Source organism: Procambarus clarkii, chromosome 86, assembly GCF_040958095.1.
Source record: "Procambarus clarkii isolate CNS0578487 chromosome 86, FALCON_Pclarkii_2.0, whole genome shotgun sequence".
NCBI lineage: Eukaryota > Metazoa > Arthropoda > Malacostraca > Decapoda > Cambaridae > Procambarus > Procambarus clarkii.
In genome coordinates, this window is record NC_091235.1 from 15,332,480 (window position 1) to 15,349,176 (window position 16,697).

The 16,697-nt window shown below is 40.6% G+C and overlaps 1 protein-coding gene across 1 annotated transcript; it reads left to right on the top strand.

Annotated features, from left to right (window-relative positions):
* The first annotated feature begins 2,653 nt into the window (after positions 1 to 2,653).
* LOC138358780 (dynein heavy chain-like) lies at positions 2,654 to 12,359 on the top strand. Its single transcript, XM_069316955.1, has 2 exons — positions 2,654 to 2,701; positions 11,793 to 12,359. The coding sequence occupies exons 1-2, from the start codon at positions 2,654 to 2,656 to the stop codon at positions 12,357 to 12,359; spliced, it is 615 nt and encodes a 204-aa protein (XP_069173056.1).
* Positions 12,360 to 16,697: the final 4,338 nt, after the last annotated feature.

The window sequence follows — 16,697 nt, forward strand, 5'->3', positions numbered from 1 at the left end:
ACCCATTTCATTATGTATGAGGTCAATTTTTTTTATTGCAGTTAAAATTAACGTAGTTATATGACCGAACCTAACCAACCCTACCTAACCTAATCTAACCTATCTTTATAGGTTAGGTTAGGTTAGGTAGCCGAAAAAGTTAGGTTAGGTTAGGTTAGGTAGGTTAGGTAGTCGAAAAACAATTAATTCATGAAAACTTGGCTTATTAGGCAAATTGGGCCTTGAATAGTAGGCTGAGAAGTGCGTTCTGGCTACTAGGTACGACATATATATATATATATATATATATATATATATATATATATATATATATATATATATATATATATATATATATATATATATATATAACTTAAATATAAAATATTAAAATATAAATGAGAACCTATTTTAACACACAATAGGTCAAAATTGAGGAATTCATATTTTGAGGACGGCCGCATCTTGATCTAGCCCGGACTGAGGACGGGTTGAAATAATTCACCCACGAATTCAAATAATTGCAAACAGAACCTAAACACCTAACCTACGCTTAAATATGCAAATGTATAATAATATTATTAACTTATATTTCAGAAAACTGCAATTGCAACTTAACATCATGTTAAAAATTGATGACTAACGGCAAGTTAAAAATTGATGACTAACAGCATGTTAAAATTGATGACTGCGGTCTTGGAGTCGGCGATGGATAAAATGAACATAGACTGAGAACGGGTTGTAATTTTTATAAGGCCGGGCTGAACTGACAATTGTACGATGCTTCGCCTGGGAACGGGTTGAGGCAGGATCAAGGAAGGACTTGAAAATAAAAGACTTACGAGTCAAAAGACAACCTTAGAAGAAGCACTTTGTTTCTTCCAGAAATGACAATTCACACCACGAAAATAAAACATAAAGATAAGAACAGAGGAGACTTAAGAAGGTCTGGCACCTAACCCACAAATATGAAAATGAAGATTTGACGACATTTCGGTCGGTCCTGGACACTGTTAAGTCGTGTAACTTAAAAATGGTTCAGGACGGACCGAAACATCGTCAATTCCTCATTTTCAGATTTGTGGGTTGGGTGTCTCCTCGTAAAGTTTCTTAAGAAAGACTACTTTAGCACGAATAGCATCGTGGCAGCATAAGGTGAGCAGTTTATAATTTAGACTCGGCACCACAGCATTCTCGCATTACCCTCTCCATTACCACACGGGACCAAAGAGCCGAAGCTCAACCCCCGCAAGCACAATTAGACGAGTACACTGTCATTCCCTGCTTCAACCTCCGAACTCTGGCCTCTGCTCCCTCAACCCCCTTAACTCAGCCTTTCTCGCCAAAGCCTCCCCAACCACTCCTCTCCGAACCTTTTCCATCGCGGGGGAGGTGAAGTGAAAGGTCAGGTGTTAGCGTGGAACACGACGAGCTCGTGTCTAACTCAGTGACCCCTAAACGCAGCATAATGAGAACACGGGATCACGCCTTCAAGCTGGTGTTCCCCTGTTAGCACGAGTCCCCCCTCTCTTCCCATCCTTGCCAAGCCTCACACTGAGTGCCCGGCCACATTAACCCGGATTAATGAAGAGACCTTTGTTTAGAGTTACTTCTCACGACCTGGGAACATCTAAACACATTTTTGGATCGTTAACATACGCCGGAGACTCTTACAGATGTTTAGTATGACACACACCAGCTATTTTAACAGTACCTTCACTTCCCAGAAATATGTTGTGATTATGTCTGGTAAAAATACAAGGTTAACTTGCTAATTGTCTTATTATACCTTATAGTCCTGATCAAGTTAATGAAACAAACTAAGTAATTATCAGTTACGTCAGAATTGAATTTGTGGATATACTCTACTGAGCAGTCGTCGTTGTGTTTCCTATCGTGGGGTCACCGTCGTGCTCTCCATTGATTTCTCGACGTTCTGTGCAGGCGATGAGTCACAATAACGTGGCTGAAGTGTGTTGACCAGACCACACACTAGAAGGTGAAGGGACGACGACGTTTCCGTCGACTCGTCACCACAATCGACTTGAGAATGGTCCAGGATGGACCGAAACGTCGTCGTCCCTTCACCTTATAGTGTGTGGTCTGATCAACTTCTCGACATCCTGTTTACCCCCACAGCAGCCGGCATCGCGCTTCCCCTCCAAGTAGTCAACGTCTCCACATCGACCAGTCGATCGACGTCGTGCCCACATGGAGCAATCAACGCCCTGCTCTCATACACCTGATGACGCACAGTGAGAGCTAATTTGGATGCTGTTGATAGTGCACTACGGGCTCACCATAGCCCGTGCTACTTGGAACTCTTGTTCCAAGTAGGTGAATCTAAAACGACAACAACAACTCCTGTTGATAATTACATTTTGAGAAAGACCAACACCAGCACTGCGGAAGACCAAATGTAATAGTTACATCTCATATGTTTGGTTCTTCACTACTTTCCTTCATAATATTTTATCATTCTAAGCTTAAACGTCCGCTTATATGCTTGGATCTCTAATAATATGCTTGAATGTCTGATTATCTGATTGCAAGTCCGCATATATGCTTGAAAACATATGTCTGGAGATACGATTATATGGTTACCGAGTAAGTCAGGAGACTTTAACAGAAAACGGGAGTATCTTACTGTTTTCAACTCATCTAGTTAGTTTATATGGTTAAAAGTTCGCTTACTACCTCCACAGCCCCGCTCCTGTGCCAGGTAAGTCTACTACGGGCTCACCATAGCCCATGCTACTTCGAACATTTTGTTCCTAGTAGCGAATCTTAAACAACAACAACAGCTTACTAGCATGGAAGTCGTCGCAATAACTTGCTATGGACTCTTGCTCACTTGGAATGGTCGGTAGAGTGACGGCCTCGTTTATTGCAGGGCCAGCTTCCTATTCTCGATGGTCTAAGAGGTTGGGCACTGTTCCATCACTCGGTTCGTCTTTCCCAACTCCTCTCCTGTTCTCCTATCCCTTCCATGTGCTACATAGTCGTGCCGGCTTATTGCTTCTCCTTTGTCATTCTTTTTTCTTTTTCACGTTATTAATTAAAACGAATGTAAATGGGAGAGAAAGTATGAGATAAAAACACGGACGACGTCAGTATTTTCTTTCTTTTACAGCTGTGACTGTAAAAGTCTGGTTTATAGGGCCACATATGTGACTGATAAGGTCATATATGTGACTGATAAGGTCTGGTTTATAAGGTCACATCTCAGATGGATAAAGTCTGGTCTATAAGATCACATCTCAGATGCATAAAGTCTGGTTTATAGGGCCACATATGTGACTGATAAAGTCTGGTCTATAAGATCACATCTCTGATGGATAAAGTCTGGCTTATAAGATCATATATGTAACGGTTAAATTCTGGCCAGTAAGATCACATCTCTGCCAGAATAAGTCTGACCTGTAAACCACATCGATAACAAGTCTGTAAAGTCTAGCCACAAAGATCAAAAATACTATTGAAAGATCATTTCAAGCGTAAAATTGTTTACAAGACCTACCCCCGTCAAAAAAAATATATATATATTTACGATTCGCGTATATGTAAATTATTACACATACGCCCAACATTTCTTAATTTCGAGAATCGTGTAGGACCAACACGAAGGCAATAAGACTGAGATGTAATTTAAGTCTACATCAGGCTTGCAATCCCGTGCCTTGTAACATAAATATTCATGAAAAGCTAAATTATTAGACAATATTAAGTCTAGGCGGTAGTGTCGAGAAGGGCCTTAAGTCAGCGCCTTAAGTCAGCGTTGAGGTCTTTATCGCCAGGATATATCACTTTAATGGAGCGTATTCTCCTGTATGCTAATTGTCTCATCAGGGGGTGATGAATTTAGATCCTGAGCGCTGAGTAAACAGGTAAAAGTAACTGCTGGTAGACGAGAGTTTCTTAAAGCTTTCTAAATAGGTCGATAGGTGAAATTTGAGTTATAAATGTGTAAAATATGTTGACCAATCCACACACTAGAAGGTGAAGGAACGACGACGTTTCGGTTCGTCCTGGACTATAATCAAGTTGATTGTCGACTTGAGAATGGTCCAGGACGGACCGAAACGTCGTCGTCCCTTCATTTTCATGTGTGTGGATTGGTCAACATACTTCAGCCAAGTTATTGTGACTCATCGCCTGTATGTGTAAAATATGTTAATGTGTTTCAGAATACCTCTGCTTGGAAGGAACTGGGAAGTAAGATGTTGTAGTTACCCCTCTCATGTTTCACAATACCTGCTGGGAAGGAACAGAGATGTAAGATGTTGTAGTTACCCCTCATGAAGTTTGTAACATCTCAACCCGTCCTCTTAAAAATAACGTCGCTTTTCGCTCGTATGCGCGCTATGGCCAAAAATGGACGTAATTTGAAATGAAATCGGCTCACGAAAGTGATGTACTGTCCCGTTTTCTGTCACTGGTTAGGAAATAAGGTTGTTGATCAATGTAACAAATTGTACCGGGTAATATAATACACTTGCAGTCACTTTATTGTTTCAAGCGTAGGCTAGTCATGTATATTTACCTGAATCTATCTGAGGGCCACTAACATGATAGTGGCCTCGATGAGGACAGGAAGCCGGCGGTTTGTCTAAGGTCCCCCCCCCCTCCCCTTTGTTCTGATTTTTTCAAGCTGGATTTTAAAGTTCATCATTTTATGAGTTTTTACATTTGCTGAATTTTAAAATCCTGCTTGAAAAAATCCGTGAACAAATATGAATTTTTACATTTCTTACATTTGGATGTTCCTTTGTACCTTCCCAGCCCCTCCAGGGAAACGATACAGATTGGCCAAGCACACACACTGCACTGAAATCTATGATAAACGAGTTAGGACTCTCCCTAAAACCATCAAAGTGCGAAATCATCTCATCCAGCCAATCATAGATGAAGTAAGACCCATCTTGCCAGGAGCCCCAGTGATCGCCCTACCATCAGTGTGCTGCTAGGGGTTACCTTTAAACTTGAATGTCATTGAAGTAATCGAAGAAAAGCTGAACGACTTGAAGAATATGGAAGAAAGAATAAGGGTGTTGGATGCCTATGGTCCCTTGTGGCGCCTCACAAGGTGCCTGGCATTCACAGACAAGAATCAATTCAGTGATTCGTGTTGTATGTGAAGATCATGTTTTTTGAACAGATGTTATTAATTCGTTTTGTTAATGTGTCTATCAAATTTAATTTACATTTGATTTGCAATGATTGTGGAGAATTTAGTGATGATTAGCGAACGCTAATCTTCCCCACACATCTCTTATAAAATACCGCCAGGTTTATTAGTAGAATATTAAAAAAATGAATGTTAGAATCCATTCTCTGACTCAGCAGTGGATTTAATGTTATTGGATTACGAGTTTAGATCATTTATAAATGAATAGAACATGTCGAAAAAAGTTTACGAATTATTTTTTCTTCAAATTTCTGAAAACAATCCTCATTTGTGTCAAACTTGCATACCGGCTGATGATATTCAGTTGACATTTACTTCATGTGGGCTTTCCCTCTCATCTGTTTCCTCATGCCCGGTCTGCCAGCCCTGCCACCCATCCTCATTACTCTGGATTTGTTAAAGTTAAACTATGTTAATCAACTGTTAAGTCATTACTGTTGCCAGGCCGGGTCTTTTTGTAACGTTTTGCTGATGAGTTTCTCATTCATCTTCCAAATATTTTCGTTCATTATCCGTCAACATCACATGTGAGATCATTCACACTATTTGGGAATAGGATAGGTCCAAGTGTAGAGTCCTATGGGACCTCCGCTGGCAGCGTCTCGCCTCACCAGTGATCTTCCCTCACTGTGTGTCCTTGTCTTGGGTGGCTTCAGTACTCTCTCTTATCCAGTGAAGCACCTTCCCTGTCACTCTTGCTTGTTTCTTCAACTTGTGCCCTGATCTCGTGTGGGGTACTGTGCTGAGGCTTTCTTGACAGTCCGAAAATATGCATTATGCTTACCCTTCTCTCTACTGTACTCACCTAGTTGTGTGTGTGTGTGTGTGTGTGTGTGTGTGTGTGTGTGTGTGTGTGTGTGTGTGTGTTCTTGGTGTGCACTCTCACACACACACAAACACACATATATATCATTCATCCAACAGCAAATGCATTTGTACCCGAGATGGGACCACCCGGACTCTCAGCCAGTTGTGATCAGCAATTATGTGCTCACCGTAATTCAGTAATTGTTCCGGCCGACCACCACTAAGGCACCGAATGCTGCGAGACGACACACAGCAAGAATTACAGCAGGCAGAGAGATGGAGAGGAAATTGACTTAAGGAGAGAGGCAGAGAGAGAGAGACAGACAGAGAGACAAAGCACAATTTCACTCACATCTTAAGTATGCACGTCTCTCCTGGATTGTCTGCTCTCCATCATTCATCAAAATTTTGGGCAAAGTTGAGAACCGTGCGAGAAGGCTTTAGTCTTGACCAAGTCTGGTGGGAATGGTCGGAACATCAGACCCTCGAACACTGCTGAGATGTTGGTGCACTTATTCTTATGTACAAGGCCAACTGTCTCAAAATTCCGTACCTGGCCCAACTTCGTGGACCAGATGTGGCACCTAGTTGTTGGCACCCATAACACAAGAGTCTCAGCCATCAACAGTCTCACGCTGGAACTACTTTTGTCAAGAACATCACTCTATCAGCTATCATTCATTCATAGACACTAGTTACCTGTTCCTCATATGAAAGTTACTTTAGCATAACAAAATGTTTATTCCTAATGATTCAAATAATAATCTGATGAAATAAATGAGTCTCTAGGGAAGCTGAGGAAGGAAAACAGTTCTTACTGCAGGCTCACGAAGTACCTCAACTCACAGCCCTAGTAAACCCTAGTCTTATTTAAACAAAAATAAAAACGGAAAAGAGAAGCAAGGGAGAGGAAGACTCAAGACACGCGGGCACTTTGTGAACACCATGAATAATAATGGACACTATTATATAAACAAGTACCACCCAAGAGCCCTTAATAAGTTCAACACCATCGTTCACTAATACCAAGTCGCTTTATAATAAGGGGCAAAGCGAGATTGACTACCAAAGTGCATTCTAATCGTCGGTGATAACTCCGACGAGATTATTAAACATGTTCCCATGTTTTAATTAAAGAACTTGTTCATTATAATAATTACTAGAAGGTGTACTGTGACGCTGTCTCCCTAATATCTAGCTATGAAGGCTAATGACAGTGTTAGAGTGACTGAGGATGTTAATGAGGCTGTTTTATGAGACTCGGGATGAGCCTTCATATTTGAATACTTGGTTGAGGGGAGACGCGTGACGGGAGGCATCTCCCGTCACGCAGGGTGCAGTCGCACCTCCACAGATCTCCAGTATCATCTATTGATACTGGTAATGGCTCAAAAGGGCCACCACTTACGGGCTATTCATGCCCGTGCCACCTTTTGGGTGGCTTAATCTTTATCAATCAATCAATCGGGAGACTTTGCTACTGCCGCTCTGGTCATCGTCGTCTGCACCACCCGCCGCTACCAATGTGTGTGATGCTGTGTAGCGTGTACAACATTACCTTTGTAGTCGTCACCGAGAAGTAGAACGGGTATTGTGACGTGTGTACTCACCTAGTTGTGCTTGCGGGGGTTGAGCTCTGGCTCTTTGGTCCCGCCTTTTAACTGCCAATCAACTGGTGTACAGATTCCTGAGCCTACTGGGCTCTATCATATCTACATTTGAAACTGTGCATGGAGTCAGCCTCCACCACATCACTGCCTAATGCATTCCATTAATGGTCCAGGACGGACCGAAACGTCGTCATCCCTTCACCTTCTAGTGTGTGGTCTGGTCAACGAGTTTTATATACTTTTAGAGCTGATTGTACAATAGTGTTGTGACGATATTGCAATCCCCACTTAGGGAGTAGCAAGTGGTCAACCAAGAGTTGAGTAGCCACTTGATATAGACGGTTGGTGAAGCCAGGATATAATACTGGATTGTTACCGGGTTGTAATAGCTTAGTGTTGTATGCTAATGTTTTATTGCTCTCATTTCATGTATTGTACATGTTTTTTTGTTCAGTAAATGTGCATTGTTAGCGGGCTTTTTCTCTTGTCCTGGTGAGGCTTCCCAGGAAGCAGGAGAGAGAGAGAAAGGATCACAGCTGCGGACAGGGTGACAGAAAATACTAATTCACAAAAGAGGATTTAGGAGATCATTCCAAACAAGGAGAGAGTGGGGAGTCACGGCGGCTCAAGTAGGGTGTGTACACAGGACAACGAGGCCAGAGTTGGAGCCGCACCCCTAGGTATGTGACGCTGGGCCCCTCTTCAAGATCAAGAGGCATACAGGGTGATCTGAGAAAACTTCAAGCACTCCAGAGTTCATTGCTGGTCGACCGATGGTAGCGGGAGTGTGGCTGCCGAGGTCGGTTGTCTGTTCCAGCAGAGTGGTTGTGGGGGACGTTGTCCACCTGTACGCCAGTAACAGTCTGGTGCAACAACCAGAGCTCTCTTTGGGAGGTTTAAGTTCCATAAGCCCCAACCCCCCCCCCTCAGGCCAGGACACTATCCTCGTAACTCATGCCTCTCAGTTCTGGGACTAGCCTAGTGGCATACCTCTGAACTTTGTGTGTTTTGGAAGATACTGGGCGCTGGTTTCTGGCTCCAGCCTCGTAACAATTAACTGCCTCGTGATGGCTCTTCAATCCCCCATCATCTATATGTCAACTTGCCGTAGCCTACTGCCACTGCTTCCTCTAACTCATCCTCTTGTTTACATAGTAGCTTTTGTAACTATGTGCACCATAATAAAAAGATTGACCTACTAAGCAACTAGATAGTAGAATTTAGTACTATTCACTTTATAGTCCGACAAAAATAAAGCTAAATAACAACCTTAAATATTCCTAGACCTCGTATAGCACACATATGTACTATATTATGCCTCAGATAGCGTGCATTAGGCCTAGGAAGGTTAGGATAGTTTAGTTTGTCAAAACAACATAAATAGAAAATCTTTTCCGGTTTGTCCAAATTCAATAGTACCGATTTCAACTTGCTAATAGCTTTGTACATCGGTATATGTACTATAGTCCTCATCGTTACTATGAGTACTACCACAACAGGAGGATGGACTGGCTTCCTCACACAACCCTCATTAAAGTCCTGCCTTGCGCCTCTCACTCTTACAGTGTCTTTTCTTCCATTTGTGCCCCTCTATCCCTAATCTCAGACCCGTCAAGACGCCTCTCCTTATCCACATTGTTAATTCATCTATCGTGTATGTGCGACCGTGCTCCACACATGTGTCTTCCTCTACAGTGTGTCCTCGTAGCTCAAAAGCTCTGCATCTCGGGAACCAACCTGGTGGAAAATTCATAAACATATAACGTTTTTTGATGTTTCAGAAAACTTGCAGGCTCCACTCTTGATGTGGAGCCTGCAAGTTTTCTGAAACTTAATTAGCTACTCTCTAATGTGCGACCACTGTTGGTCGCATATTAGTGCTGCAGTTTCTTGAAAGACACCATGTTGAGATTCGCGAAGGCTGCTGTTATGTTCGTCAGTTTGGGGAATGTTGATGATAGTCTGGTGGTTGTGTGGGTCTCTGGTGCTTAGTCAGGTGTGCTAACCAACCCGAGGGCCTTTTTCTCGTAGTTTACAACTGCACTCTTACCCCCTCATTTCACCTCCCATTCTGCAGCGCAGTAGGCTACGTCGTCGGTTCAACACCAAGGATTCCAGGTTCTATCCTCGAACTGTACATAGATGGATAGGCACGTTAGTCGGTGCCATTTACCTCTATCTTATTACCTACAGCCTCACAGATCAGAACAGCCTCTGAAAATCTTTATAACCTAAAGAAAGTGCAAAAGAGGAAGAGAAGCAGTTGACTTAATAACTTAGTCTTTGACGACACTGGTTGCTTTTTAGTTACAAGGGAGTCATCTAAGTCTGCAGAAGGAAGGAGTCTCGTTATGCAAGTGCTTAGAAATTCATTTACAATTATTATATAACAAAAATATTTAACGAAAATCAAAAGCCTCACTCATATATTAATAAGTGTTAATAACAGGTCTTTCTTGCATTCTAGCAGCTCGTGTAAAAGTTTGGTTTGGCTGGGTGTTGGACTCAGGGCTGTCACCCTCAGGCGAGTTATTAAGGCCACCACAATAACTTATTAACCGCCGGCAAATATACTATTGTCCTGAACATTACCCAGGATTTAAGTAATCTTTCAGTGTATATACACCGAGAAGTGAGGTACACCTTTAGGTATATATATTTCCGTTGAGGTGCAACAAGAATGTTAAGACAAATTTATTGGTTAATATATATATAATTCGCTATGTATTTGCGATATATATGATGCAATATTTTCCATTGTATTAATCTATTGGATAAACATATGTGCCAAAATTATATTTTTTGTTGTAGCGGTGAGAGAACATTGATTATGCGGTACTACTCTAGGTTTAAATAGTAAGATATTAGTAGTTATGCTTCTGATTTACAGAGTCAGTTATTATTACTAATACCTCATATTAATAATAATAGTGGACTACTATGGTGAGTATTATCATATTACGATTTGTTTATATTCTCTCTCTCTCTCTCTCTCTCTCTCTCTCTCTCTCTCTCTCTCTCTCACACACACACACACACACTATTAATATTATTTAAACAATTCACACATGGAAGGAAAACAAAATAGTATAATTTTTGTAAAGCTCTAAAGATTATGTATAAGAATTGTACTTTTGAAATTTAATATGATATGTGAAAAAGAATTATGAGAAAAATAATACATAAAAAAGGTAGGAAGTCCTCAGTCACAATATGAAGCAAAATATTCCCTAGCAAAAAAACAAATAATTAATTAATTAATAAAAAAGTTAATTTCTTGGATGTGTTGAAGACAATAAACCATAAATTTAGGTAGAGACACATCAAATATGACAGGAACACAAATATGTAATGAAATATGTATTTATATTTACATACGCATGCATTCATGTATACAAATATGGCAAACACCCATATTTGCATACATACGCTCAAGCATCTAAGTGACTTGAGGACATTAGAACATTAACAAGTTCATTTACGTAGATTAACAGGCGCATGTTCATTAGGTGTAAAAAACAGCTTCCTTCTGGACCCTTGTGTTCGGTGATATGTTATATGTAATTATTATTATCAGCGTTAGGCTACTATTAATCTGATGTTCGTGCATGAAATAGGGTGCGATGGTTGACTAAAGTAAATGTAGAAAATACTTGAATTCTGTAAACTTACTTATTTACATATGTACAACTATTTGTTATTAAGGTTGTTGATTTGAATTGCCATTATAGAAAACTAAACTGGAGTAGACAATTAATGATCTCAAATAAAGATATCTCCCGTGCACAGAGTTTTTTTAGTAGCATAAATTATGTTTTTACTTTAGCGATTATTGCAAGTATTCAGTGTAGGATATCAAACTTCAGAGCGAGAAAACGCAGATATAACTAATCAAATTATTGCACCTAGGATTTTCATATACTTACACATGTTGGGTACTGGAACAGGTCTAACATCTGTTAGCTGGTTAAGAACTTTAAAAGATCTTATAGCTCATTATTTCCTTTCCAGTTTTCCTTGGAACACCACTCGCCAACCGATAAACAATCAGGTACTCAATTATTAATGGGTAAGCAAGGGAGAGCAGTTAAAGATAATCGCCCAGTCAATCCTCCCTGGGCCAGGAATTGAATCCAAACCAAATCGTTTGTGGGGTGCTTCTCAGTTTACATACACTGAGAGCTTAGTGTAGCCGCAACTCTGTCCAGGACTACAGTATTCCTGTCAAGGACTACAGTATTCCTGTCAAGGACTACAGTATTCCTGTCCAGGACTACAGTATTCCTGTCAAGGACTACAGTATTCCTGTCCAGGACTACAGTATTCCTGTCAAGGACTACAGTATTCCTGTCAAGGACTACAGTATTCCTGTCAAGGACTACAGTATTCCTGTCAAGGACTACAGTATTCCTGTCAAGGACTACAGTATTCCTGTCAAGGACTACAGTATTCCTGTCAAGGACTACAGTATTCCTGTCAAGGACTACAGTATTCCTGTCAAGGACTACAGTATTCCTGTCAAGGACTACAGTATTCCTGTCAAGGACTACAGTATTCCTGTCAAGGACTACAGTATTCCTGTCAAGGACTACAGTATTCCTGTCAAGGACTACAGTATTCCTGTCAAGGACTACAGTATTCCTGTCAAGGACTACAGTATTCCTGTCAAGGACTACAGTATTCCTGTCAAGGACTACAGTATTCCTGTCAAGGACTACAGTATTCCTGTCAAGGACTACAGTATTCCTTTTATATTCCTTCTGGTTCGTCAGTAAGCTACTGAGGTAGCCTTATCAACCCTCCAGTGGTTTTGCCCAGCCAGATCGTGGTTCTGTCTAATCAGCTAGTTGTTTTGTCCAGTTAGCTCGTTTTTCTGTTATTTATTTTCAGATCGTTGTTCTGTCCAGTCAACTCGTGGTTCTGTCCAGTCAGTTAGTGTATTTTTTCAGTAAGTTTGTAGCTCTCTCCAATCAGCCTAGGTTTCTGTTTAGTCAATTACTGATTCTCTCGAGTCAGTTCGCGGTTCTGTTTAGTCAACACGTTATTCTGTCTAGTTAATTCGTGGTTCTCTACAATTAGCTGACAGTTCAACTACCCACAACAATTTTTGTTATGAAGAACTGATTACAGAACTAAAAATTATCAACAAAAAAGTTACTGTTCCCTCCTGAATTTTTCTCAACAAGCATGAGAATTACCTCAGGCAGTCAATGATCCTTCGCTTTTGTTTATCACGTTAATCATTGACAAGTGTCTCTAATTAGCTAATAGCTATCCACAGCCAGTTGATTTTCCAAGTCAGCTACTGTTCTTTTTCCATCATTAAACCGGCAACAGTCCATGTCGATCTTCAGATTAAATGGTTGCCTCTCTCAACCAACACTCCTCTTAAGGATGCCAACTAGTGCCTCTCAGCAAATTAGTTTTCTCCCTTCAGAACTAGTGAAAACCGCTAGACAGCTTATGGTTGTTGTCAGATAACACATCAGTTAATGAACCGGTCAATAAGCCAAGTGAGCTCGCAAGCTATTTAGTGTCTCTGTCTTGCAGACGATGAATAACGTGGCTCAAGACATGATGACCAAACCACACATCGCAAAGTGAAGAAATGACGACGTTTCGGTCCATCCTGGACCATTACCAAGTCGTGCAGAGCCTCTCTGTTGCTCCTGAGAAATGAGGGAGTTGTTTGGACGCCCTAAAACGAGAAATGAAGGAGCCACCATGCATGTGTTACACGTCGACGCAGAACAGCATTCCTCACATTTTGGCCTCACCATAATGTGGGAAATAATGCACGTGTAAAAATGACCTCTGAAATCGACCAAAGAGCTATAATTGCCCTTTTCGGCAAAGACAGCCATGTTAGCACTAACTTAGGTAAATTGCTGAAGTTAATCAAGCTTTTACAGACTAAAGACCAGGTGAAAGGAGGTACCGAGCGAGGCTCCTAGCCAAGGTTTATGCGGCAACAGCGAAGCCGTGACGAGAAACAACAACGGGGAGAATTAACCTGTGACCCAGGCACGAGCTTCGCCGACACAGATGGAGCGTCTGGCTCTCCGCCCCGGGGATAAGCCTCCACTGATGCAACAACAATTAAAGAATGATCCTGGTGTTTCGTGAGTGTGGTGGCGCTGGGGATAGCGCCACATATACAAACTCGGATGCGTCACTGGAGGGTTACGGGCTCACCATAGCCCGTGCTACATGGACACTTCGTTCTGAGTGGCTAAATCTAAAACAACAGCACAGGAGGGTTGGAGTACAGATCTAACAAAACACAAAACAAGGAAGGTTTGTTTTTGCGTTATCGTCACTCGATATTCTCGTGTTGCTTTGTTTATCTTTGACTAGCTTTTCCCTGGTACTACGAAAAGGAGTATATATATATATTTTCGTTTGTGATCTAGTGCATAAAGTAACCAAGCAAGTTTATATAGTTCTTTTCGTGAAGACTGTAATCCCTTGGTTTCTTTATTATGCACCCCATACCCATCCCGTGGGCGGTGATGGTGTAAAGTGTTACAGAGGCACATAATCGTTTCAGGAACTGAACCCTCTAGTTCGTTTAGCTAAGCAAATAACAATCTTTTGACGCTAGTTACAAAATTAATAATGTTATATATATACATGTACATACACTCATACATACCTGTACATATATATATATATATACATATACATATATACATACACATACATATCCCTTGGGCTGAGAGATAACTCGCATTTTTTTCTTTACATTTTATGGAGGTAAAACCTTTTAGATGTTAGAGGTAGATGAAATATGACTGTAGCACATGGAAAGCTGTTCCTTTACTCCGTTTTCATAAACGAAGTAAACGAACATTATCCAGCTGTTTCAACCATCTGGGCAAGGCCGTCGACCCTGCAAGTAGCAAGACTGTTGCTGTGTCCCCACAAGTTATATTTTATGGATGAGAGAAACTTAGGTCTATACTGATGACTGCAATCTAGTCTTTAAATATGGAAAGAGGAAATACCAACTGCTTCGAGGGTCATTATTAACTTAATTGTAGGTAATGATCGGGTACATTTGTGGCTGAGAAGCAAAGCGACCATGATAGAAAGACAGCATAAGAATTATGGCAACTGCAATGTTCCTATTGGTCCATACGATACAGCTCCTATTTATATCCACTAAATTCACATCAAAGCCTTCAACACTGGAGTGACGTTGGCGGCTTTACTGTTACGTATAACGCTAGGTGAATGTGGACGAAAAATACAGGAGAATGTGGTTGAGATATGCAGGAGAATGTGGAGAACAAATCACACTGAGAATGAGGGAAAACGCTGGTTTAGAACAAACATAACTTGAGAATAAACGAAGCTTTAGAAAACCTATTGCCCACATCAGATAGTTTCCTAACAATTTCCACCTCGCTCAATTACACATACACACAGAAATCACAATAACGTGAAATATGACTAAGACGCAACTGGGAACATCCCGTGCGTAGGTTCGAACCTACGAACGGCCCTTGTGAATTTGTTCAATTATACATATTCTGATCCTAACTTGAAACACTCCAGGGAGCCTAGGTCTATTATGTTACAAGGCAGTTTGATCCATAATTCATAAATCATAAACTTTTTTAGTTTAATATTTACCCAGGTATTTCTTGCATCTAGATTTACCCAATCTATATGAATTATACTATGTTCTATTACGCGTTGATATATTTAAACCTTATTTATTGAACCTTCATACATTTATATACTTTGATCATGTCATTTCTCTTTTTTCGTCTTTATACAAAATACAAATGAAGCTTTATTTAATCTCTCTCCACAAAGAGGGGTTTTAATTTCCTGTTATCGTACGCGCTCAGTTAAAGTTACGTTAATTTTTCAGTACAAAAAAAAGTGAACTATATAAATCAACAAGATAAGGCTGAAGAATGCATCTTGAAATTAAAACTAATTTTTCAAAACATAAATCCCTGATTTTATATTTTTTATTTACTATATTTCGTACATTTTATGTAATTAAACTTTTGTCAAAGATCCATTACTAATCACGACTCCCAGATGTTTTTCGCATTTAAATTTTTCAGTTTTAACATTTCCCAGGTGATATCTGGCAACTGCTATCATTACATAGTTCATGCCTGAAGAAAACTCTCAGTGTATATACACCAAGAAGCGTGGGAACTCTCAGTGTATATACACCAAGAAGCGGGGGAACTCTCAGTGTATACACACCAAGAAGCGTGGTAACTCTCAGTGTATATACACAAAGAAGCGTGGTAACTCTCAGTGTATATACACCAAGAAGCGTGGGAACTCTGAGTGTATATACACCAAGAAGCGTGGGAACTCTGAGTGTATACACACCAAGAAGCGTGGGAACTCTGAGTGTATACACACCAAGAAGCGTGGGAACTCTGAGTGTATACACACCAAGAAGCGTGGGAACTCTGAGTGTATACACACCAAGAAGCGTGGGAACTCTCAGTGTATACACACCAAGAAGCGTGGTAACTCTCAGTGTATATACACCAAGAAGCGTGGGAACTCTGAGTGTATACACACCAAGAAGCGTGGGAACTCTCAGTCTATACACACCAAGAAGCATGGTAACTCTCAGTGTATATACACCAAGAAGCGTGGGAACTCTGAGTGTATACACACCAAGAAGCGTGGGAACTCTCAGTCTATACACACCAAGAAGCATGGTAACTCTCAGTGTATATACACCAAGAAGCGTGGGAACAGTACACACAGTATATAATCCCTTGTATCGTAGTGTTTTCAGTGCCACAGTAACAATTTTCGTAATGGTGCCATTACAGCAAGTTACTACCAGTCTTTATTACAGCGCCTCTAGACAGTGATGACACTGACCTTAATACAACAGAATTGTTCAGTCATTTAGGGTGTGTTCTTCCGAAAGAACAGTTCTCTCTGTTAGCAAGTCAATTATTAAAATAAATAAATAAAAATAAGAGTTGAAATTATCATTATTTGCAGAGTTGCAAAAAGTCACTCCAACGACCTGTAATAGTTGGGTTGGTTGGACTGTGAGTATGTTAAACAAGTTCAAAAGAACCTGTGTCTGTACTTGGTTGTATTGGTTAAGCAAT